The 25854-nt window shown below is 38.7% G+C and overlaps 1 protein-coding gene across 10 annotated transcripts in view; it reads left to right on the forward strand.

Annotated features, from left to right (window-relative positions):
- The window catches only part of PTK2 (protein tyrosine kinase 2), a 223981-nt gene that overhangs the window by 142905 nt on the left and 55222 nt on the right, over nt 1–25854 (forward strand). For 5 of the 10 annotated variants that reach the window (XR_008820501.1, XM_056330022.1, XM_056330023.1 and 2 more), the window contains 6 exons: nt 399–506; nt 1771–1888; nt 9822–9852; nt 12309–12361; nt 21174–21257; nt 22467–22484. Coding sequence is in view for 9 of the 10 variants with exons in the window: in XM_056330022.1 (XP_056185997.1) it covers nt 399–506; nt 1771–1888; nt 9822–9852; nt 12309–12361; nt 21174–21257; nt 22467–22484 (412 nt within the window). In the remaining variant the exon portion in view is untranslated. The remainder of the gene's footprint in view (nt 1–398; nt 507–1770; nt 1889–9821; nt 9853–12308; nt 12362–21173; nt 21258–22466; nt 22485–25854) is intronic. The other 5 variants (XM_056330018.1, XM_056330021.1, XM_056330024.1 and 2 more) reach the window with 2 other exon arrangements.

A 25854-nucleotide genomic window follows, 5' to 3' on the forward strand; every position in this document is an offset into this window, starting at 1 on the left:
TAAGAATACATAGCTATCTAGGAACATACCTTTTACAGCAGTCTGGAGGAACGTTGTGTGTACTGTGAGTGCAGGTTCCCTGTGATTAACCTGTTAAGTTTTCTGTCTTAACTTCCAAGAGGTTGTTTCTACTATGTAGATCAGCGTATGCCTGGAGTTACTCAACAGCGACCTCTGTAGGCAGACGTGGTGCTTGGTTTCATTTTGCGAATACTGTGGCTATTTGTGTCTGTTAGCCAGAGCCTAACAGAACCGTAGAAAGAAACAGAGGAACAGATTTCGGCAAGTGTGGTTTGGAGATCAAAGTCTACACCTGCTTTTGCAACATCAGGAATAAAGGCAAAGTATTTTGCTGGAATTTTGAAATTTTCCCCACTTTTTCCATTGCCTTTCTGCAGCCAACTCATCTAGCAGACTTTAATCAAGTGCAAACTATTCAGTATTCAAACAGTGAAGACAAGGACAGAAAAGGCATGTTGCAGCTCAAGATAGCAGGTGCACCTGAGGTATGATACTGACAGTTGTGATTAACTTACCAACTTTGGTTTTCCTGGGAAGGGGTGGAGGTCAGTATGCTCTGAATGAAAGATATCCTGTATATTGTACTTGTGTTCTGATCTGTAACTTCATTCTGGATTTTTCTACTGTCAGCATAATTATGATATACTAAATGTATACTTCACTTCTGTACATGCATGTTTAAACTGAGGGCTGCCTATCTTTGTATGTGTGTAAAGACTTCAGTTACTGTTAAACTCTCTTGCTCCTCCTGCAGTTACAGCCAGCGTGTTTTATGTTAACATTTTACATTCTAGGCATTCTGCAGTTCTTAGATTTTTCTTGTTCTTTAAGGGGAAAGGGAAGTCAAGTGTGACTAGTCATCATACTAGTCAGGTATTTTTGTTTTTAAAATAGATTTAGAACACATTGCATGTTTTAGGTTTTGCATCTGGTGCTTGTAGATTTTGACATTTGTAAAAGAAGGTTAATTTAAAAATGCTAGCCCTGAAGTGCGACTTAATAGTTAGTAGCGCATACGTATATGATGCTCGGTCCTAAAGAGGAAACTGAGTAATTTCACTTTTCTGAAAAGGGGAAATAGGAAAAAGGGGAAATTTGTTCCCTCATATTACAGGGAGGCAGAGCTGGAAATGAGATCAAATCTTTTTCTTGGTCCAGTGCACTGGAAAGCAGTCACTGTGGTAGAGGAGGATTGAGGGCAAGTTGGCAAATCTGCACAGAGGGTGATGAATGTTGGCAATATATTAAAATTAATAGCTTGTCCGTATGTGTCTCATCTTTTTTTCCACTGTCCATGTTTTTATTTTTATCTTTTTTGAAGATGGGGGGGGTGTTACCTTTTAGGGAAAGAAATAAATTGCTGCAAAAGGGTAGAAAAAGATAGCACCTGTAAGAACTTTAAGGAACAAGCAGCTTCTTCAGAATTATAATTATTGCCATAAAAGTCATAGCAGTTGTAATGAACAGTGGTTGGTTGGCTGAACGTTTAGCTAGCAGCCACTTACTAAACCCAGATTAGTATTAAATTTGGGTGGAAAGTTTTGCCAGCTGTGCTTTCTGAACCTCATGTTTTGAATGTGCTACATAAAAGGTAAAGCAAGAATCTGGTAGTTCTTTGCTCATCCATGTTCTGCTGTTTACTGTTTGCAAATGTGTGTAAAGTTCTGATGCAATGACACAGCTGTTCTGCTCAGTGTTTGCATCTACAATAATACCTCTTTGTTGGTGCCTTGTTTTTTCCTTCTTTAGCCTCTGACAGTGACAGCACCATCCTTAACCATTGCAGAGAATATGGCTGACTTGATAGACGGATATTGCCGACTGGTGAATGGAGCTACGCAATCTTTTATTATCAGGCCACAGAAAGGTAAGGACACGTTTCATTCTGGTAGCTGCTATACTCCTGTCTATTGAGAGGTTATTTTGCACGTGAATAGAAGACACAAGGTAGCAGCAAACCCCTCATTTTGAAGCTTTTGTCTTTCAGGGGAGGAACCATGAGGTATTTTTGTTATGAGGCATGCCAGCAGTAAATGTCACTCCATCAAAAATGATTTAATGGCTGATAATTTAGACTGATTTTCAGTAATCAGTGCTTTACACTATTCTAAACTTAACTAGCAGAAGTAAATTGTAATTAAAGGCGCTCCTAACAAGGACGTGTTATCTTGAAATGTGATTCCTTAATATATAAGTGGAAATTCAGAGAGGTTGGTTAGAATGCATTTGGATAAGGTTCTGACTAGTGATAATTTTTTTTAAATTTCTGCATTCCTCCTAGATACTCAGAACATCGCAGTTAAAAAAATAGAAAGTTTGAGAGAAGTCTCCTGAGCTTTTCTCATAAAATAGAACTAAAGCAGAGATGCGTTTTGTAGTGTTGTTGGTTTTGTAGCAACCCACAAACTGGGAGCAGTGAGACAAGGGTGCAGGTACACCTCGCTTTAAAGAGAGAATTTGAATTAAATTTCATTAGATTGTTTTCTCATTTCAGCCAGCTTTAATTATTGAAAACATCCAAGCAAAGCTACTTAAAGATGGAAATTTCTGTCCTCCTGTACTAATCTTTATCTGTGAAAACCCATCCAAATTTTTGGTTTCTAAAAAAATAAACTATTTCCATCTTCCCTGTTTATAATACAAGGAAGTACACAAACTATCCCAGCAGCTCACCAATCTGAAGCTGAGTCCCCTTTTAACCATGTTTTTGCTTTTTTGTTTGGTTTTCCCTGGTTTGTAACTGTTCAAATGAATATTAGTAACATAGTTCAGGTCTCTCCCAGGTCCATATATAGCATCCTGCCTGCGCACAGCACAAAATCCCCAACAAACTGAAACTTGGTCATTGAGTAGTGAAGAAGTGTGATTATAGTGTGTTAGATACTTTGACAGCAATTAGTAATTGTTCAGATTATTCTTAAACTTGCATGTTTGTTAATTCTGACCCTTAGCGTGTGTGAGTGACCTCTAGCTCCAACACAAACAGCTTTGTTAGAGTTTGCGTTAGTCATGCAACCTTACCTCCATACAAAGGAGAATCTTCCCAGCACACAAACTCATCTCTTCTAGCCATCTTGGTGCGCAGCTCAGTGATGATGAACCATTGACACCAAAATTCATCACCAAAAGGATAAGCGTCAGTGATAATGGTAGTTTGTTGTTCTAAAAATGAAACAGGCATCACAACCCAATTTTTTCATTTCACTAGGCTAGTCAATACCTGTAAGCAATTGTCTTTTGTGCCTCCTTTCTGAAAAATGGGTGACGTTTGTTACAATCCTTAGTACTCTGTTCCAAAACTTCCCTTCTGATACCCAGTGGGTTGGCTGTTTTTCAGCCTGAAGTTACAGTAGCCAAAGTTGAGGTTTTAAAACTTTTCCTGATCTTAACACATTTCCTCTCCCCACTTCTCAACCATACTAAGCTAATGGGTAGCTCTGAGACTGTCCTCCACTTTTTCTGTAGAATACGTCCCAATTCTTGCCACTTTGGCACTGGTGGTATTTCAGCAGTTTGGTCCATCCAGTCGACATTGCCAGTGCTATTATCAGCTTGATCCTCTGCCACTAGAATGGCTTTTCGTTTCTTACCTGTACACAAAGGCTCTTCACAAAATACCACTGCCTGATGGTTTCAAATTCTGTCATCCACAACAGCAACTGCAGGCAGTCATGGCCTTCATCGAGTCTTACCTCTGTTCATCCAGTGTGCAAGCTTCCAGTGCTGTGTATTGTGGCGCTGATTGTGCTCCAGTCACATGCACTTCCATTTCTCAGCCAAACCCTGCTCTGCTGTTCTTGCCCCAGGCAAGAGAGCAGCTCCCAGTCAAAATCTCTACAGGATTTACTGTGTCCTCTCCAATGCTTACTTGCTTCACGATGCATACAAGCAGCTGCCATCTAAGATTTGCAGGGCATGTGGGGTCCTGACTATAGGTGGTGACAATATAAATTGACTCACTGCATTTGCACTTTTTCTTTCTAATTTTTGTCTTCCTCTGATCTGACTTGCTTATCATTCAGCTGTTACATCTTCTAGACTCACTAAGCTCGGTGAAGGACATGATCTCAGATTTTTCTGTTGCAGAACTGTGTTGCACTGTGGTTTGCTGGTAGGCATGAGTGCAAAATAAATCAGTGCATCTAATGGACTGTGTTTGTGTGATACTCTTATTGGTGTATTTTAACATAAAGCAAATGAGCAGTGATTGAGTTAAAGGAGCATTATATAGCACTTGGGAACACTCCTCTTTATGCAAACATGAAGAGAATCCCTCCAGTTAAAATAAATTGTGGGGTTCTTTTGTCTGAGGGTTATGTTGGTGGTTTTTTTTTAAGTTCATAGCAAAACTCAAGATAATAATTAAACATTTCATAGGAGCTGTCCCTGCCATGATCTGCATTCCCAGAGCCCTTCCACAGTGAGCTCTGATTATATAAGGCACATCAGAAACAAATCATGTAACAACTCTTGATCCAACAGATGTGTTTTCTCCCCTCTTTGAACTTTCTCATCCCCTCTGTTGTAAATTTACATGTTTATTGCAAGTCTCCTCATAAATTATCTTCTTGATTACTAAAAGAATCTGTGTTTTTGTGATATTATCAGTCTTGATATCTGTTAATAACCCAGTTTCTCTTCATTTGGTGAGAGCACTTAGTAACATTTAAGATCTGGACAGCATTTGGCGTATTTCCATTCAGTTTGTTTAATTTTTCATAAACATTTTAGTATTTCTATTATCCCTTTAGACTGATGTGGAAACTTTAAACTTAATATTTGTGTTTCCATTATCACACTTAACTTTTACAAGCGAAGAGCCCAAATGAAGCCACTGATAAAAACTTAAACTGATACTAAGTGGCCGTGTACTGGTTGGGCTATGCACAAAGTAGCATTCCTGTGATCTTAAGTCTAGTGGCTGAGTTTTGTATCTATTAATCACTTTAAACAAGCTTTACAGGTAATGCAAAATTGTCAATTGTCAACACTCTTATAAAAGGCCAAAAAGACTCTGGGGAATAAAAACACCTGAGCAACTGAAATGGTTATCTGATTGTCATTCCTTCATAGCAGAACTCACCTTTACATTGGAACATTCCCTTTGAATCTAAAAAGATTACAGCTAAATGAAAACTGAGAATTTTGAGTTTCAAAATACCAAAATTAAATAATCCATTAAGTTCTCTAAATAAGTTTTTACTGTTTTCACACAAATTAACCGCAAGCACCGTTTTCACTTTAATGGAATGACAGTGTTTAATAAATCTCATGATACTGTTACCAATTTGACTAGTTTGACATCTCACTGATTTTGCTTTTACAATAATTTCAGTTAGATGAGGGCAGTTTATGTTGTGATGAACCAAAATACTTGAGAGTTCTTTTCATGTCTCCTGGAGCCAGGGGGTGGTAGGAATGGATCTAAGGTATCATCACCTAAAAAGAAAAAAAACCCACAACAGTATATGCACAGTAAAACTCTTCTCCTTATTGCCACTTTACGACAACATATTCCCAACACCAGCATACAAGCTCCCGTATTTATTCCCCTCCCTGCTGTTCTCCAGCCTGACTTTCAGCCACCACCTTTTCAATTACTGTTGCTGCCTTGAACTCCTGAAGCTCCACATGGGGCACCAAAAAGGTGGGTTGGCCAGCAGCCAGCCTCAGCTGCTTGCTCACCCCCTCCTCAGCAGGGCAGGGGGACAGAGTAGGATGAGAAAATTCAGCTGTTGAGAGGAAGGCAGGGAGATCACTTACCAGTTGCCAACATGGGCAAAGCAGACTTGACTGGAGAAAAATCAATTTATTACCAATTTAAATGTATTTGGGTTGTGAGAAGCAAGACAAACATTAAAAAAAAAAAGCTTCTCTGTCAACTTTTACCCGTTCCCAGCTGCCCCCCGGCTCCCGGCCCCTCTGCCCCCGCGGGCCGTGCCGTGCCGTGTGTCAGCCCGTGCCAGCCCCTCAGCCCCGCTCCCGCCTCCTGCCCCGTCTCCCTGCGCCAGCGCGGGCCCTGCCCCGGGCTGCGGCCCTTCAGGGACCCGCTGCTCCCGCCGGGGCTCGCCAGGGCCGCAGCTCCTGCAGGACAGAGCCCCCAGCTGCGGCCTGGGGCCCTCCCCGGGCTGCAGGCTGGGGCTCTGCCCCGGCGGGGGCTCGCCAGGGCTGCAGGGGAGCCCTGCTCCGGGCCTGCGGCACCTCCTGCCCTCCTCCTGCTGCGGGCTGGGGCTGCCGCTGCTGCCGCTGCCCCCTGGGCTGCCTCCTCCTCGGCCTGGGCCGCCCGTGGCCCTTGGGGAAACCTGTGTCCCTGCTCCCCGGCGCCCCCGGCTTGGCTGAGGGGCTCAGCTGTGCCCTGCGGGGGGGGGCTGGGGCCAGACCGGGGCAGCCCTGGCCTCCCCTCACAGAGGCTGTGCTGCAGCTCCTGCTGCCAGCGCCTGGGCACGGGCATGCCAATACAATCATGCATATCCCGATTTCTAACTGGATATAGAATTCGGCAAAACATTGTGGGTTTCAACTTGTGAAAAACAACATATGCTTTTACCGTGATGCTGTTAGTAACAAATTTTGACTTTAGACCTCCAAGGGTACTAATTAATGTTTCGTATTTTATTTGGGATATAAGCTGTAAACAAGTGAGCACCAACTTGGGAAATGCTGCCTGAAGTGAGCAGTGTGTATCCAGCAAGCATGTAGGTGTCTATAAGATACGCTTTGAACTGCCATTTCAACAGTAGTTCCATGTGAATGAATTTTCCTTGAATTTTCTCCAGTGAAAGGGGAGGCATCTCTAATACTGTGTAATAGTAGTTTTTCATTTCTGGTTGCCTCTTTTTTTTTTCCTACACATACACTTGCTTACTTCCCATTTCCCCTCTCCATATCTGGCTCCCCACTTGACATGTATCTCCAGCAGCCAAAATGGGAATGTTGTCCATGAGGGCGGTCAATGCATACATCAGATGGTGGCTTAAGAGCAGTGCTGTGTGCTCTTTCCTTCTCCCCAGGGCTGAGTGTGCATTGCCCACCTCTCCTACCCCCATCAACCCAGAGGACGAGGGCCCAGTTCCATTCAGTGCATGACAGTGGATTGTTCTGGTACTAATGAGAACAATGTATATATCAGTCATGCATCGTGGAAATTGCCCAAGGACAGTGAAAAGGAAGATGATCAGATATAACAGGAGTTTAGCTATGTTGAACCCATGCATGCTGCTTGTTTTTCCAACCAATCTGGAAACAAGCAAACATTTAACTTGTGTTAGAGTCTGCTTTTCTTTGTCTGCCCATCTCATTTCCTCTCACAGTTTTCCAGCCATCTTCAATTCCTTTCACCTTTGTCACACTCTACTTGTTAACTACATCATACTACTTCTCAACCAATTACGTAATACCACTTCTAGTCACGATCTCCTTACCTCACAAAATGTGTAGAATGAGTTTACTGTGAAGATGGAATCAGGATTTTATTGTGAAAGTGATCTTTTACTATCATTCTTGCTTTGTATTTTGCACTGACAGGAAGCTGTTCAGTAAGTCAGTCATGCAGACTTGCAGGAACAGAACAGGGTTCTCATTGTTAAGGAAATTTAATGCTGCACTGGAAAGATAGATTCTATCTTTATCTCTCTCAGATCCTTTTTGATAGGTAGTAATTGACTTAAGCATACACTAGCAGTTGCCATGTCTGGTATTTCTCACTTTCTTAAGAGGTTGGGGCTACATTTGCAGGAGAGAGAACCTGATCTCTGCAGCTGAGGTCAGTACTTTAAACATATGAAGCATTCTGGCCCTCCAAGTGTTACAAAATCGTTCACTGACTTTCTGAAGTCCCCAAATACGATACTGATGTGCTCCTCCCCCCCAAAAAAAACCTGGAGGAAATTAAAATTCCATCTCTAGAATACAGTTTTAGTAGTATGCAGTTAATATGCAATGGAGCTACATATTTAAGAGCAAGACTTTTGAATAGCTGCTTACTAATTGTGCATCCATTATCTTGATTTAAAAACATGGAATGATGAAGTTAACTGTGCAGTTTAATAAAGCTCTTTTAATACGGAAGTTTGTATCACATTCTAAACCTTTAAAAACAACAGACTGCAAGTATGTTTCACCAGTAAGACCTGTGATTCATCAGCAACATCTAAACCATTAAATCCGCTGCCAAATGTAGGAGCAGTGTTGGAATGACTAGCAGTAGCAGTATAGCTTGGTGTAAACTACAACACAGGGTGCTTTCACAAATAATGGGTGACAGCTGATGTAGGTATCAAATGGAATTTAAGATCCTTTTGAGTGTTGTTCACAACCCTAGGGAGGTCTGCATAGTAGCGGGCATGACTCTTCTACCTGTTTCTCCAATCTTGATGTCTTTTGCTCAGTTCCATCCAGTGTGAAGCCTCTAGTGCCCATTACAGTCTCCTTTTTGGGCACCTAGCCTCCAGTCTTCTATTGCCAGGCTGCCACCTTCATGCCTTTGACCTCATACTTGTCACTCCACCCTACTTCTAAGGATCTCTGCCTTTTGTTTCCGTCCCCCAAAGGTATCATTTACCCTAAACTATTACAATACCTTTATCTCCCAGCTCATGCTTCTTGTATAATCTTGCTGTTCCTCATTCGGCCTCCAGTTTCAAGTGCTTGCTGTAGTGACTTTGCCGAGCTGCTCTAGGTCATCTTCCAAATCACAACTTCCTGTTTGCCACCTTTCCTGCATCATCTTTTTCAACAGCCCCTGTCAGACAGATCAAAACAGAGTTAGGTTGATGAGACAAATAATGATGTTCTACCTTCAGACAGCAAAAGAATTGTAAGGAAATACTGTAGTTTGCCATGTTGAGCATGGCGTCTGGGAATTGGGCACATCTTGGTGTGCACAAAGGTGAGACTGTAGTTTACTTGTATGATGTCTGGAAGTTTCAGAAATTTTAACATGGGCTAAAAACAAACTAGAATTTACATGATTTTCTATAAACAGAAAATGGTGACATATACTAGAAGTGTGGCTAGCCAGTTTTCTCTCAGGTCACTTTGTCAGTACTAAGTGATTTAGAGAGTGAAGCCCATTTTAATTGCCTACCTCCTGTCCTTCCCTGCATACTTCAATCTTCTGTAAATTGTTGGTGTTTTAGTAAAGGATTAGTAACTTTTCCATCATCCCTCCCCACAGGTATATCAGGTGTCTCATCAAAGCCAATAGGGGACAAAACCCCCTTGAATATGTACATCCAAGCTTTTATACACCATACCATTATCAAAGAAAAGACTGTCAAGGATTGGAAATAGTTCACAAAAAGCTAATTTCATCTCTGGATACTACGTGTTACTGTTGTGTATTCTCAACCAAATGTGAAATCAATATGATAAGTTACCTGCGTTAATGATTTATGTTAGTTGTCTTACTTGGAAGTCCAAGTTGGCTGCAATTGTTTTATTTATATGTTAGCACTTAGCACATCTTGGAGATAAAAGCATTTCTTACTAGAGAGATGAGATACTGTCATACCTTCTGCAGGTGATTTATTAGAGTTATTTGTTAAGAGTAAAAAACTTTTATATTCCATATACATTGTTTTCTCAGATAAGAGTTTGCCAAAAGGTCTTTATCACTGGTTAGAAGGAGTTGTGTTGATATGCTGCTCTTAATATATGTATAGAGCAGTCTTTTGAATCAGCATAAGTTTCCCTGAGAGATTGTGATGATTATTGTTTTAGGGATGTACGTATTGCACATTGAGAGAGGTTATTTGGAGACTTGAAAAAGTTTTAATCCTGTTTTCCTCTTGTTTACACAGAAGGTGAAAGAGCTTTACCATCAATACCAAAGTAAGTTTTATGTTTTCTTACATATTTAAAAATGCTTTGAAAAATAGTTTTGCTTAAGTGACACTTTAGGACTTTTTATATGTGCTTGATTTTTATTTTTGCTTTTGGATTCTAGGACAAATAGCAGGTGGTGATTTGGGACCAAGGGGCATAAATGACTGACAGCAGTATTAAACTATAAGGATACCAGAAATAAAACCTGAGGAAAAAAAGTGCATAATGCATCCATCATATTTGACAGTAACAAAAGAAGGATGTTTTGGAAAAGACTTGACTGGGATTCAGGCTATTTGTTTTGAGTCCATGAATAAATTTAAGTATATGCGTGATGCTAAACAGTTTTTGAATTGTGGTTTCAGTCTGTGCTCTTGTTTTTCTTATTTGTCCCTTTTTCTGCTATGTGAAATACAGAAAATACTTTTTTTTCCCCCTTATATCATGAATCTGTTGTGTCACCTTTTGTTAATAAAATTTCCATAATGGGGCCAGTCTAAGTTGGGATCTCTAGGTTCAGTGTAATAAAGAATACCATTTACATGGCAAATAATTTTAAATCTTTTTTTTTTTTTAATATAGTAATGTAAAAATATTCTTCTTTGATAGTAATTGTGGATTTGTAAAATTGCTAATCTATATTGGGCAAACAGATTTGCTTTTTTTTTCCCCTCTGGCTGGTTTTATGGCTGGTTTTATGGTGATACTGTATCAAAGGTATGCTGAGACTTTCTGTCTGCATCTAATAATTCTTATAAAGTATTCTAAGATATATCTGCATTTTTCTTCTTTCCAAGCTTTAAGGTAAATAATAAAAGATTTCTCATTAACTATGTTTGAACTAAGAATACATCTTACGTTGTTTGGGAGTTGGTTGGGAGTCCATAATGCAGTGGTAGGCAAGCCTGTTAATTCTGCCTGCTGATTCTCTACACTCCTGGTGTCAGTAGCTACATCGCCATCCTGTCGGACAGTTTGTGATGGTTCTCTCCCCTTTCCACAGACAGTTCATTATTGCAGCCTCCTGAACTTCAGTTTACCAAGCCACTTTTTTTATTTTGCTTGTTTGTAATCTGACTGCTTCCTCAATAGCCACATTCAGAGCCATTTTAAAGTCACTTATCATCAGATTGTTCTCTTTGAACCTTATCAGGCAGTATCACCAGTATCCCAGTAGTGGGAGATAACTGTTGAAAGTCCAAATGAATATCAGCAGTTTATAGCGCCTTATCTATTCCTTTTTCTTCTGGGACACAGGGACTGTGCCTACTTTGACCCAGGCACCTCATTCTGTTTTTTCCCTTGATTCCTGGAAAGAGTCCAGAGTTGGTGTTACTACTTTTTTAACTATGGGGTGGAGTATGGAACACAATTTGTTCCTGAAACTGCAAGAAACCAGCCACTTGGATACTGCTGCTTGCTCTTCCTATGCAGGGTCCTGCTGCAGCCCTTGGTAGCCAGGTAGCTTTCTCATGGTGCAGAAGGAGAGGAGTTAAAATGCAGGGAGGAAAAGGAAATTAGAGGCAAGGCTGGAAGCAGTAAAATTGGTAAACTTAGCGTGCATTCATATGGAAGAGGAAATTTGTTTTTACTTAAATAGATACAACTGAGAAATGCAAAATAACTTTCTAATTACATAAAGTGTATCCTTTTTTTATTTGTAGGGATTTCTAATAAAGTTTGAAGGAAAAGCCTCTCCCTATTTTGGGGGCAGTTTGCCAAACCTGAATTTGTATGCTTGAGTCTGCTTAAAGAAGGGCACCACATACACTTTTAGTCTTAGCAGCAGAGGAATGAACTCTCTTCAAATACATGAAACTACTAGCCAACAGCATCTTACATCTGGAAAGATTTGCCCTTGCCAGATGAAATTCCAGATTTATGAAAGCATGAAGTGCAGTTCTCTCTTACCATTGAAATTGTGTTGATATATGTATGTGAAAAAAATTTAGAAGAATTCATTGAAATTTCTGATTCTAGTGAACATTTATACCTAACTACGTTTAAATGTAATTGTTTTTCTTCATGTACTTGACATGTATATTAATTTGAAATTGTTGCACAGGATAAGTCATCTGACACACAAAAACTCAATTCGTATTTTATTTCCAATAGATAACACAGAAAGTAGAAGCACCATCAGAATTCCATACACTGACAAACATGCATGGCTTAATCTTAAAAGTTTGTAAAACTTAGGTTTTGGTTTTTCTTTTAAATGTGCTCTGTTGTGGTGAATCAATATGCTAATTAAAATGGTAACGCATTCTCTCCACTCTTACTCCCTCAGATGGGTTTGAAATGGTAGATTCCCTTCTGACTTTTCTCCCCCTCAAAATCTGTCACTGTGGGAAATGGATTGGCCCTGCTAATTACAGTAGGTGCCCTGTTAGGATGAATTCCCAGTGTATGTGACTCTGAAGAATGTACAGCATTCAGCGATTCCAACCTCTGTTTTACAGGCTGGCCAACAATGAGAAGCAAGGAGTAAGGTCACACACAGTCTCTGTGTCAGGTAAGGCTCATAAAAAAAAAAAAATGGCAAGTTTATTTGTAAAGCTAGCAGATGCTTAGGCAGATTTTTCACTCGCAGTTAGCTCACTTCTTGCTACATGGCTATTGACTTTCCCAAGAGTGTAGCTGTGCTGCCTTTGTAGTTCAGTTTCTAAAGAGAAACTTTTTGCAGCTGTCCTACGTAGTGTCGCTTGTGAGCGCAGCCATATCTGTGCAGTAACGCGGGGCCAGAATACTTCAAAGCAAGGCTGCTTGTCCATATTTTCACTTAGCTTTGTAATGAAGTAGAACATCGTGGGCTAGAAAGGAAATTACCTGAGTGTGTGTTAATTATGAAGGAGCAGCTTTGAAAAGTGAAAATAGGCAATTAAGTATTAATCATTGCTGTTCAGAAAGAAAAAACTTAATAGTTATTTTTTTGTAGGTGCTGTTTAGATCAAAGCAGTTAATTTTGCTTTTGAAAATCACAAGTTAATTGAAGGATGAGCATGTGAGGTAATACATGTTGTTTCTATAGCTTACAGGCTTTTAAGATTTCTGTTAGTTACTGTGGGGTTTTTTAAGCTTTTATACTTGAGAGAAAACTTTTTTCTTTTACAGAATCTTAAAACAAATACTTTTAAGGGATTAATTCAGTGTCTTAGTAGAAAATACATTTCTAAATCCTTACACATAGTATTTATTAAGGAGATTTTCAATGCAGAAGTGTATTAATATTATGATATGTTCCTATAGATTTCTAGTATTTGGCCATGAGCTTCAGGAACCAGTACTGTGACCCAGTGGAGTGTCCACCCCGACTTATAGGGAGGCTACAACCCCACTTTAATAAGTATGTGAGCACTTAGTGGCACATATTCAAAAAACCAACATATTTCATAGAAGAAGGAAAGATACGTAGATGTTTGATTGATTTCCTACTTTCCAGATTCCTTTCCCCATCCGTAACCTTTTTTTTAAAGATGTTTGAGATTCACGCCTTGATATAGGAAGCCCAAGTAAACAGACCTTGTGCAAGAGAATAGATGCGAGGATCTGGAATTAAAATGTGTATCAAGCTGCAGAGGTGTAATAGAGCTTCATCAGTTACTGTTACCGCTCAGAGTCAAATAGCAGCTCTTCTTCCTTCAGTACCTATCAAGCAAGCATGGTAGATAAGGTAGATAAGCATGAAGCATGGTCAGCATGTTTTCTTTTGATTACCTGTGTGGCTCATTTTGGCTGTTAGAAAAAGTTGAAATTTCTTAAGGGATTAGTGCTGTGCTTTTCAGTCACTCCACTCACATAAAACCAGCTAATCTTTGGGACAAAAAGGTCGTATTCCCCTGCCACCTCAAATTTTCACCCTTTCAATTTTTCTAAGAATGCTGATATACTTCTGCTATTAAAAGCAGTAATAAATGTTTACTTCATGATCCTTTATTGCTGTCACTTTGACTTTGCAAATTGAGGTATCTTTTGCTTGATGCGTTACATCTGAAGTACTCTTGTGTCTCGGAGCACAAACCTGCTGCTTCTCTACTCTTTTGAAGGAGTGTTTTGATATTAATGTAGGGAAGTTAGTTGTAAGACCACATTACTCTGGCATTGAGGGCATCACGTAAAGGTGAAGGATGGGCAAACGAGAGCTTTGTTGTTCCACCACAGAAGAAACAGAAGTAGCAGCGCTGGAGATGAGCTGGTTGTTTTAAGTGAATGTCAAGGAAGCTGTAAGGCACAAAGCTGGCGTCTGATGCCATAAGCAAAACAATAAAATTAAACCAGAAATGTCCTTCTCTTTCTAATACCAAAATCATAACCAATTAGGATTTTTCTTGTATCATAGTAAGGTTTTATATCTTTCCACAGTTAAATCATTGTGCTTGATCCTTGCTTTTTATACCATGTTCCAAACCACTGGAAACACTGACAAAATACTGGAATGATTTGAGCCATTTCATTTATTATTCAGTCTCAAGGGTACACAGAACACAGACATACTGGTTTTGTTGCTGGGGGGTTTTGCCCCAAAATTATTTGAAATGCATTGAGTGTGGCATGGTTGTCAGTATATTAGATATAAACCACAGACAGATTGTTAAGATGATATTGCATTATAAGAGTTTTTCCTCAGGAGGTGCTTTCCATAAGAATCTCTATGAGTACCCAGAGGAATCAACTTGTTATAAATGAAGTAATACTTCATGTAAATGTGAAGAAGTGTCACTACTGTTGTCACATGTAACTGATCCAACAGTACGGAGCAACGAAGACAACAGATGTACATAATGTTCAGTTAACCCGAGAGTTACAGGTCAGCAAAGTCTGACAGCTGACAGCATCCAGTGCAAAGCCAGCTGTGGGTGATGCTATCTTGGTTTTCAGAATAAGAGCTTTTCTCTGGTGACATTTAAATGACTTAGAGCTAAGGGCTTCAAATAAGATGAGCTTTTATAACTTACTGACAGCTGTAACATCCTTCATGCCTTCAATAGTTTAAATCATAAATTAAGTCTGCTCTTTGTTTGCAGTGAGATTGCTCCCATTTGTTTAGACCTTTCCTGATCCTAAAGCTAAATAGTAAAAATCTGAGACGGGCATTTGGCAGGAAAATGTAAGTGGTCAGACATATTTATGGTACTAACATCCTTAGTTCTAAAGCAAGGTTTCACAGTGAGTTCCCCACCACAATTTGGGAAAACTAGCAATAGCCAAAAACCAGCGTGGAACACGATTTGGTGGGCTAAAAGTTCAGTTTGTCTGAAGTTTTATAGGTTTAAAACCGAACCTGTTAATGAAAGACACCTTGTCTTTCTTTTTGAAATATTTATTAACATACCTTGAAATATTTCTGGTCTAGAGAAATGAAAACTTGTTCTTTCCAAGTGTTTCAATATTCCAAAGCATACAAAGATAGAAGATTTTTAAATACTTTTTCTTTTTTGCTCTAAATAAAGGCCTTTTCAAACTAGTGAAGGGTGAAGTTGGTTTCAGGAATCCAAAGCAGCAGATTGCTGGACCTGGGAGCCAAGAAGTGTTCTCTTACGGCTGTGTGTCACTGAATCAGGTTTCACCACACACCTCTTACTGCATGCTTCTGTTTCTATTTCTTCGGGTATTATTTGTCTGCCTTGCTTCTTCAAATGATATGTTCCTTGCAGTGGGCACTGTCTTTCACTGTGTGCAATTAAGATGCCTGCAAGATTTCCCTTGGTTTTTAAAGCATAGTAATAATTTTATCCTTCAAATTTTACATTTGTGTGTGTATAGGATTATAAATAAATGTAAGAAGCCCAATTAAATGAGTTGGATTTTAGATTTCTTTGGTATACATCTGATGTTTTTGGTTTAAGTTACTGTGAATCAGCAGAGGCAATGAGTGTTTTAACTGGTAGATAGTTCCAACTTTTATCTCCTTCTCACTCTACTTCTGTCTTTACATTAAAAAAGAATTCTTTGTATTTAGCCAAGAGTGTGCACTCAGGAAGCAGTAAGGCTGAACTATTTGTTCTGTGCAAATAGTATATCACATTTATAAGGAGCAGCTTACCAGTTTACTGTTATTTTATTGCCTAGATTTCCTGCTGTTTTGCTTGGAGTCACCTTATTAAAATGTTCTACTCTAGTCTACAGGAACTTATTTTGGCCAGCAGTTTGTTTTGAAATGGCAGACATTAGTAAGGTGATGCATATATTTCCTGATACATGTATTTCCAAAAATAATTGACCTAGTCAATTATATATTATAAAAAGTTCTTCATAAAATTAAGTCAGTAAAGCCATAGTTTGCTTGCTCCCTTTTTCCATAAATTCTGACACAGAGTTCTTTGGTTTCTTCTGCCCCATCGTCACTTACATAACTATGACTAGGAAGAATAAATATGCTTTTGCATCTCTTGGCTAATCGCTGTGTCTTCTTTGCACCAGAGAACACTGTGGATGTAAATTTTTTTAATTGTAGCTCAAGTGTTACTTGACATGCAGTGCTACCGAGTATGACATTTCAGGCCCACTTCTTTCAGTGAGTATTGAACAAGCAGAGTATTGAACAAGTCTTGGCAGTGTTAGGTTCCTGGCAGCGTTAGGTTTACAGTTGGATTCGATGATCTTAAGGGTCTTTTCCAACTTAAATGACTCTGTGATTCTCAGCAGTCACTCTTGGCATTTGGATATTCAGGTACTGCTGAATATAATAACATTTTTGTGGGGAGGGAGCTGTAACAGGAAAGATGACAGTGAGGACGATGAGCCATTCTGCAGGAGCCAGCAAAAGGGGTGTGTCTGAACGGGCACAGGGTTGGTCCTGGTTCAAAATGGGTGCTGGTTTTGCAGCTTTAGTCAGTGCTTATTTGGTGAAGGAAATTGGAAGTTGTTTAAAAATGTGATCACTGTTTCAGATGTTAAAGCAGGCTGTTCAAGTCATCTAAGTAACAAACCCCAGGGCACATACCTTTAATAGGGAAATAGGTATCTTAAAGATAAATTTGTTTGTTGTCTTGTTCCTTAGCTGGTGCAGCTGCTGTGACTAACACAGGTAGCTTTTTAAAGTCAAATGGAGTGTAACTGCTAAGTGTATGGTAATATGAGGGCATAAGTTTCTAATTAATGCTGGTGTGCCATTGCCTCTCTGTAGAGGAAAAAAAGAAACCGGTTTGCTTAGAGGGACTCTGTAAGAAATTACTACTACATCCTGTGGTTTACATATAGCTGGTATCATGCCCTGCAAAGGAAAAATCCCATCTCTTGGAGCAAGCTTCCTTATAGGAACTGAAGGATTTTAGCATCCTTAAAAGGGGGCTTCTCAGCAAGTTTCCAGGTTCTGCCTTAGAGTCACAGATTTATAGTATAATATCCTGACACCTAAATTCACATACTGTGGTTAACTCCTGATCCATGGCAGTGATGTGGCATGAGAGTTCTTCTCTCTGGTGAAACTTAGGAGCAGATCCTGTTTGAAGTAGTTGCCAATTTAGTCGTACCAATTATCTGAAAGTTCAATTTGAATTTAAAAATTTCTCCTTTTGAAAGAGATAAGCATTATTTGAGATTTTAGCATGCAGAAAAAAATGATATGGTATAACTTGTCTGTGAGAGGCTTCCAGTAGGTTACCTAGAACAAACTGAAATACAGCAGGAGCCAAATACCAAAGCACAACAAACAAGAGAAAAAAATAATAAATCTATTCACCTGATTTCAGTATTATAGCACTTTAAAGTTTCTTAAAGAAGGATATATCAACATATGGGAAGACCTGAACGTACACAAGCTAATCACAAGCAAAGCTGTGAGCAGGCATGGAAAGACAAATACAATTTTAGTGAATCATTTCTGCTTGCAGAGCACAGTGCACGCTCTGTTTCATGATTTCTTGTGCTCAGAATGAAGGTCTGCCCTGTGCCTAACTCTGAAAGAGTTTCTTGTGTAGGACTTGTATTTCCTAGTTCCATTTGAATTAGTTGGTAGGGGTAAAAGGTGTTCTTTTCTTGAGTTTGTAAAGTTGTGGGGGTTTTTTGTGGCCATTTTCTCAAGTCGCTCCAAAGACACAATACTGAAAAGTTCAAGTGATTTTTTTTAAGGTGAAAAATTGTATTCTGAGTGCTTATGGCTGCGTCTGCTGGGTCAGTTATGTCATGCTCTAAAGCTTGTTTCTTGTGGGGAAAAAGAACCCAACTTGACAGTCTTAGCATAAATTACATAGTTATATGTTCACATTATTAAGTAATTAGCTGAGAGGATAGTTTTAAAATAGACATTAGGAATAAATTCTTTACTGTGAGGGTGGTGAGACACTGGAGCAGGCTGCCCAGAGAAGCTGTGGATGCCCCATCCCTGGAGATCTTCAAGGCCAGGCTGGATGGGGCTTTGAGCAACCTGGTCTAGTGGAAGGTGTCCCCGCCTGTGGCAGGGGGTTGGAACTATAGATTATTTTTAAGGTCCCTTCCAACCCAAACCATTCTGTGATTTTATGAATATAAAGGCTTTGCACAGCTGTAGCTCTGCCACATGGTCACAGGACTGGGAGACATTCAAGTGTAAGGTTTACTGTAGATTAATTTTACAAACCTTGAGCAAGTCATTAGGCTCCAAGTTCATGGAAGTACTTGCTTCTTAACTTACCCAGCTATTCCACTGACTAATAAGATAATATAGTTAAAAATAAAGCATTATCTTTTTGTATTTTAGACTGACTAAAATGCTTCCTTTTGTACATTAAAATACTAGAATGAACTGTGGTGACAGTCTAAACAGCTTTTCTCCATATCAGTGCTTATGTTATGCGTTGATTTCATCAGTCTGTGTTGTTGGTTGAAGAGCTCTTAACCTCCTACACTCCTTTGTGATCCATTCATTTGATTTGAGCAGCACTTTCGCCTTGGTAGTAGTAACACTGTAGTATGACTGAAGAAATGTTCCATGCAGTATTAGGCTTGGGGGTTTGTTTATGTATTAACATACTTGATGTGACAGCTGCATAGTGCTCATTTTATTTCAAAACCCTGAAAACAAATAGATTTATTCCTTCTACAGATTTTTTCCCCCAGGGTTTTTTTTTTTCAAACTGGTTCAGGAATGTATATCTAGAAGAGTGGGACATTATCAGTTTCAGCCTTTTTTTTTTTTTTTTAAACTTATGTTAGCTGTTTACCTAAATAAACCTTATTTTGTAGCTAGACTTGAAGATATGGTAGGTTTAAGACAAAGCAGTCTTCCATTTTGTCTGGGAGAATAGTTGAACAAACTTTAGATGGTAAATCATAAAGGCAAAGTTTGAAATGCAGAAGACACATCAGGACGTGTACATGATGAATTAACAACACCTTTGTCATTTCAATGTGCTCTTCAATGAAATAGGTTAGTCAGGTTTCAGTCAGCTTTTGCTACACAAGTATCAATGCAAGAGTGAACAGCGTTTCAGCATTTCAGGCTTAAATTAGCTTTGTAGCCTGAGCAGACAGGTCAGAAGGTGAAATCTCTCTTCTTTTAGATAGCTTGCATTGCTTCCAGTGACTCTACCTCTCCTTCTGTTTCAGTAGGGAGTATTGGATTCCTTTAGTCTCATTTCAGTACCTTTTCAGTAGTGTCTTAAAATAGCTGTAGTATTTCTTTTCTTTCATACTATGTCTGAAGCTTTTCATGAATGTTACCTCAGGTTTGTGTTAGGATGATAATGCTGAAAACTGTGCTATGTGATGTTGGGAAGATAAGTCCCTAGGATTGCAGTAATGTGGTATACACAGAAATACTAATGCACTCATTCAATAATTTTGCCCAGTCCTTGCACCTCTTTTAGTTCTTAGCATTGAATCTGATTAATGTTCTGTTACTTCCAATGACACGTACATTTTCACAATTGAGAGATGACATCTGTTTGTTTAATTACCCCAGCAGTTTTTAGAATGGTGGTTTTTGTTGTTTAGGATATAATGATAAAACTCACCCAGTTGTTTTAACTTTGGATTAAAATTGCCATCTTAGCAAAGAATGGGTTGTATATGATAGTCTGTTACCCATTAGATTTGTGTGCGTGAAATTCAACATGCAGCCTCCAGATTGGATGGTGATTAAACATACTTAGTACACCTCTTAAAAAATTCTGCACATTATCCCTCAAAATCTGGCCGCTAAAAACTGCACAACTGTGTATAAGATGGTGCTTTTGTGTAAGTATAGCTCCTTAGGTTTCCAGAATCTATGAAAAACATGAAATTATTTTTACTAAAGGGTGTTTCTCCTTTTCTGCCCTTCCTGTACTCTTGCCACCGCTGACTAGTATGCTGTTCCAGTATGTTGCTTCTGTGGTACTGGGCTTCTCCTCTAACACCTGTACCTCCAGCCTGTGTAACTCACGGTGGCTGGACCTCACCTTTTGAGTTTTGACTGTGAAGGACTGTCAGCCGCAAGATGTGGGTTTTTAGTTAATGGACTTTTTAAACCACCTCTCAAATTTCCTGAGATAGAGGAGAGAGAGAAAAGAGGCCAGCAGAGAGAGGAGCGAACAGGTAACAAGAGAAATAAAAGGAGCAGCTATCTTCAGGTTCTTAGTGTTGTCTTGTTGTCCTTCTTTCTCACCTTGTGAAATCAGTTTTGGCTTCTTTGTATTTTCTCCTACTCAGAAATCTTTTTCTTCAGTAAGTGCTTTGCTGGTTAAATGCGGTAGGGTGACTAGGGAAGGGGACACTGAGGATAGCACCATGGGGCATTTGTCCGGAGATCCTTGGAAAGCTAGAAGATCAATTGGCAAGACCAGCTCTGCACTGGCTATAAAACTCCAGTGGCAGATTTCAGATCATAAAATATGTCAGTTTTGTATTTCAGTGGACAGAGAAACTGTCTTTTTCCTTGTTCTATGTAACCCTGCTATGTGAAATACTTGTTTTGTGTTAAGTTTTTTGAAGGGTCCAGAAAGTCAATACATCCATGTTGTAAGTCTGATGACTGCCACTTAAATCAGAATTTAGGTATAGCACGGTCTAGTAGAACTTAGATGGGGAGGTTGCAAAAGCAGGTTATGCTTCTGGGATAGACAGTGCTCTCTGCGTTGCCAAAGGATGGTATATATAGTTGGTGAAAGCTGACTTTTTAATAGACTCTAGTCTCACTTTTAAAAATTGAACTGAGAATAACTTTGCTGGAGAAAGGAATTTGAAGGAAAATACCAAACATGCTTTAGAGTTTCAACAACATTGGTATATCCATTTGCATATACAGAATTGTAATGTAAACCTTTACTTTTATGTTCATTCATTGTAGATGTTCTCTCCAGTCTCTTTTCTTTTATTTCCAAATAATTTGTTTCTGTTTTTCTCTTTCCTTTTCTTGCCTCTTTGTAAAGGAGTCAGTCACTGTCAGCATAAAGTAAAGAAAGCTAGACGCTTTCTCCCTTTCGTCTTCTGTTCCCATGAGTCGCCGCCTAAGGGTACTGCACTGCTCTTTGTATAGGCTGCCTTATTAACCCAAAAGCTGAATATACTAACTCAGTTACTGTTTTTAAACTACTTTAGTCCCAGATAAACAGAGTTCCAAGAATAATTTCATTACATTTCTGCTAGCCCTTTCCTCCTATTGAATTGGATTTTCACAGTGTCACAAGCTTGCTGGTCCCCATTTTTATGTGGGACTTGTTTTTAAGCATCTTACTAATAAAAACATATGAATGATTTCATTTGTATAGCTACTCAGCCCCTGTCTACCATGGGTTTTTTGTTAATATATTATGACTTCATTCTTGGACCCCTGATACAGCATGCTTATGAATGAAATAGAATAGCAACAATAAGCATCAGCTGAGATCACTTTGAATTAAATATTGAATACAGCGATGCTTTTGGCTGCTTACTGACTGGTTCAGCACTTGGTCTGGACCAGTTTGGCTTTGTTAGGGGTAAGAAGAATTGGAGTAATAAGTGCATTACTTTTATAACATCAATGCACATTTTCCTTTTATTTATAGATCGTGTCTAAAGTGCATCGGCTTGTGCTGTGGGTATTGGTGTGCAATAGGGCCGCTACAGTACGTGCAGAATACGGTGCTCATTTGAACATCTTCCTAGTAGAGTTGCTCCGTTTGCCACTTGTTTAAATTTCAGCTTTGTATAACTGGGATATGCTCTGTATAATTAATACTTAGATGGTTCCATTTCTTACTGATGTCTTCATGACAGCACAGGAGTGCATTTCCTTTGAAAGGGTCACACCAACTCTATGTTATCCAAAGTCATAAGCGTATGTGCAAAGTGAAATTGAACTGACTCATCTGGCTGCAGGGTATCTATTTTGTAGTTAAGTATTGAATAAAACCAGAAAATGGCGTTTCTTAATAATGCATTAAAATAACTAGTTCCACTCCCAAATTTAATTTTTGTTTACATTTGTGTTTGAAAGTCATTAACTCTGTTTCATCATACAGGCTTCTTAGATTGTATCTTTGTCCCTTGGGTTTTAGGTGAGAAGTCTTAAATTCTGCTTTTTTTCTGGTTTCTCTTGAGTCAGGTATATAAGATAACTACAGTCTGAATACTTTTGGATTACTCATGAATTTAATAGTATATTTTCCCCTCCCCCTTCTCTGTCCCTTCTCTCTCCCCCTCTGTTTTTCTCTCTCCTTGCATGCCACCTGGATCTGCAGATGAAATTAGTGGGGACGGTAATATGTTTTCTAGTCTGTGTGTTAACTAACGTGCAATATGCAACTCTTATATCCATACACCACTTAATGCACATTTCAGTAATAAATTTTATACAGCTTTTAGTATTAAAAAGCAGTGTGCTTTGGACATTAGCCAATAAATACTACACTTTACAGGCTGTGCAACTAACACTTATGCTGAACTGGAATTGAAAAATTAAAAACTATTTCAGACATACAGGGATGGGGTATTGCATGTGTTTGCAATGAGACTTCGGGCATGATGCAAAGGTTTATTAGGTTTGCAAGAGTGTCCATTCAGTTTGATTGAAATGGTGATATCACAGAATTTTTTTGGTCAGTGAGTGGGATTGATGGATGTAACCTGTGAGAAATGAATCTACTAAGTAATGCTTTATAGGCATGGTAGCATCAAAGTGCTTTGTAGTCCACTACTGCTCCTTGCATAAAAAGAAGCCGTACAAGACAATGTAGATTAAATACATGAAATAACCAGGCTTTAGCTACTCAAACTACTAATTTTAGATACAGATTTTAATGTTTTTCTTCAAAATTTTTAAATCTACTTTGAAATATTTAACTTCTCCAGACTTCGTAAGTGGATTTTTTTCCTCGAAAATACTGTCTTGCTATCCTGCGAAAACAAGTTGGGGTTTGGTTTTATTTTTTTTTTAAAGAGATTTTTAGCAATTTCTCTAAAGGATTCCATCTGATGTTGAAAAAAAATACACTATGAGTAGTAGCAGTTCATGGCTTTTATTCTTACAAGTAGGAGGTACTGAAACAGCATAAAAAGCAGTATAATGTCTTGTGGCCTTCCGTTCAGTAAAATGTAAAGGGGGTGTCTAGCTTTTCATCTCATTTCTCTCCTTCAAATATAAATCAAAGATAATAGTACCCCAATTTTCTCTCTTTTCTTAAACATGAAAAACTCAAAGGACATTTGTACTGTCCTAAATTCAGAAGTTGTATTTCAGATACAAACCCTCTACATCTTTTTATTAATGCTTGCCTTCTTTTATAAATTGTGGGTGCTGATAAATGGGAAAAAAAATCATGAAAAGGGAAATTTTGAACAGGTGATTAACATCATGGATTAGCTATTACGGATGTAATATTCTTGGATGTGTTTTCCTACTGTTTAATAAATGCATTCAGATTTAGTAAAGCTCAAATTGGCTCAGTCACCTGTACCACCAACAGTTTTCTTTTGGAAAAGTGACCTATTTGTTTTTCCATCTAGAAGAATCTGGGGTTGACCCAACAGGTGAAGAGGTTCATTGCTGGTTTTAAAATGTGTGAGAGAGCAGCAGTAATGAGCCCCATTTTTAAATCTTAGTTTTTCCAGACTTGTCAAGGGCCTCAGAGATAGACCGTCTCCTGGAATTGCTGCTTTGTTGTGAGTGTTTAGCTCTTGAGACATATTATTCCTTGTAAAGCAGCCTGGAGAGCCTTGTCTAGCTGAGTTTTGCTTTAGACTCCACATAGGTTCTGAACTCTCTCTTAGCATACATAGTTGCTCTTAGCAGACTTGGTAATAGTCTCACAGTATGTGACTCTATAGTCATGATGTAAGGACTGCTCGTGAGAGAGGTCAGTTACCTTTGTTGCAGAATGCTTGGAGCAAGTCAGTGTTAATGCCTTCACTGAATTTTCCTCTAATTCCCAGAAACAATACCAGGCATGTATAGGAGTTATTTTCTGAATTCTTATTATATATTCCTGTCCAGAGTGTTAAATGTGTAACAAGAAGTACTTCTTTAGCTAAGTGCATACATGTAATGTATTTGAATTGGCTACTGAAGACCCTTTTGGTTTCAGGACCGTTTAGGGCGATGTATCAAAACCATGTAAAGTGCTCTGCAGTGTTCTGATACTGCTTTTATTATGAATTAACTTCATTAATTTAAAATAGAGAGATGAACAAGCCCAGCCGTTTATCACATTTCATAAGCACTTTTCAATAATCTAGTGTGACAGGTGTTTTGGTTTTTTAAAGACCAGTTGTAGTTTCCTAACTTCTAAAATTCTTCTCACATATGTTTATAATAATGTCTCATTCAGTCCGGTTTTTTTTACATAGATTAAGAATTCTGGTATCCTCAAGTACTAGCTTGTAACAATAATTGATACATACTGCACTTAAAAGTTAAAAAACATGTTACCACAATATTACAAGGAAGCAAAGTGATTTATCCCCATTACGTTGGTATCACACTAATGATTTCCTTTAAATGGATGCTTACTTCTTAGATCAAACCAGGGCTTATTTTCTACAAAAAACGTTAGTTTACAATGTAGGGAGGAAAAAACATACCAAGAAAGAGATTAGTCCTCTGGAGTATGCTGCCTGTTTAGAATTTTGCACTGTCTTCGTAATTCATTGAATTTTCATTGAGTGACTCTGTTTTGCTGTGTCCTAAATAGAAATTGCCTAGCAAAAATTTAAATGGTATAGAATTTCCTGATTCTGTTTTTACAAGACACAATATATTCCTACAGGAGTTTGAAAGAAAAATAGCTTTAACTTATTTAAATAATACAAAGTTAGGATCGTAAAACTACGTTTACTCATTGAAGTGTGTTGAACTTCAAAGGTTATAGGCAACCTGTAGTTGCCTAATCGTTGAATAATCAGTCTGTCTGAAAAGCAAGCCTCTTGTTACACTATGTATGTGTGTATTTATGAGCCTTGCTCTGGTTTCAGAGTTGGCTTTAGTTGGTTGAACTGAAGGCTGCTGCCAGAAGGGATCCTCATCCCATCCTTCTTTCCACTCTCACTGTGGCTTTGTCCCATTCACTATTCAGAAACCATACCTCTAGAAATGGTGCCAGGGAGGCGTAGGGATATACGTATGCTCCAGGGCAGATGGGGAAAAAGGGGAGTAAATCATGCCTTTCAGAGGCCCAATGTGTGATCACCTGAAACGAACCATGAAAACTGCATACTGGATTTGAAATTGTTCAATTTTGAGAACTTCTCTATGCATTCAAAATTGGTGAGTAGAATTTAACAGCCTTGAGGTGAAAAATTGTCTCACTGTTGTAGACTGGTTTTGTAACCCCTGGAGGGATTTATCTGACCATTAGGAAATTGCCTACACACACTAGAAGTTCTTTAGAGCAAGAGAAGGACCTTCTGATATGACTTGACACTATTTAAATCATTTTGAGAACAGATAAGATGTAGAAGTCCTAAGTTTTAAACAGAGGAAGACATACACTGTCATTTTTCGGATTTTTTTTCTCGAACTGCTTGTTTTCAAACGCTGTCTATGAGATGTTGATTCTTGACAGCAAAGCTGGTGGTGAATATCCACTAAACAAGGAAAATTGAAGCTAATGCAGGAAAAATGGATGTAAGGCA

The sequence above is a fragment of the Falco biarmicus genome, chromosome 3 (assembly GCF_023638135.1).
Source record: "Falco biarmicus isolate bFalBia1 chromosome 3, bFalBia1.pri, whole genome shotgun sequence".
NCBI lineage: Eukaryota > Metazoa > Chordata > Aves > Falconiformes > Falconidae > Falco > Falco biarmicus.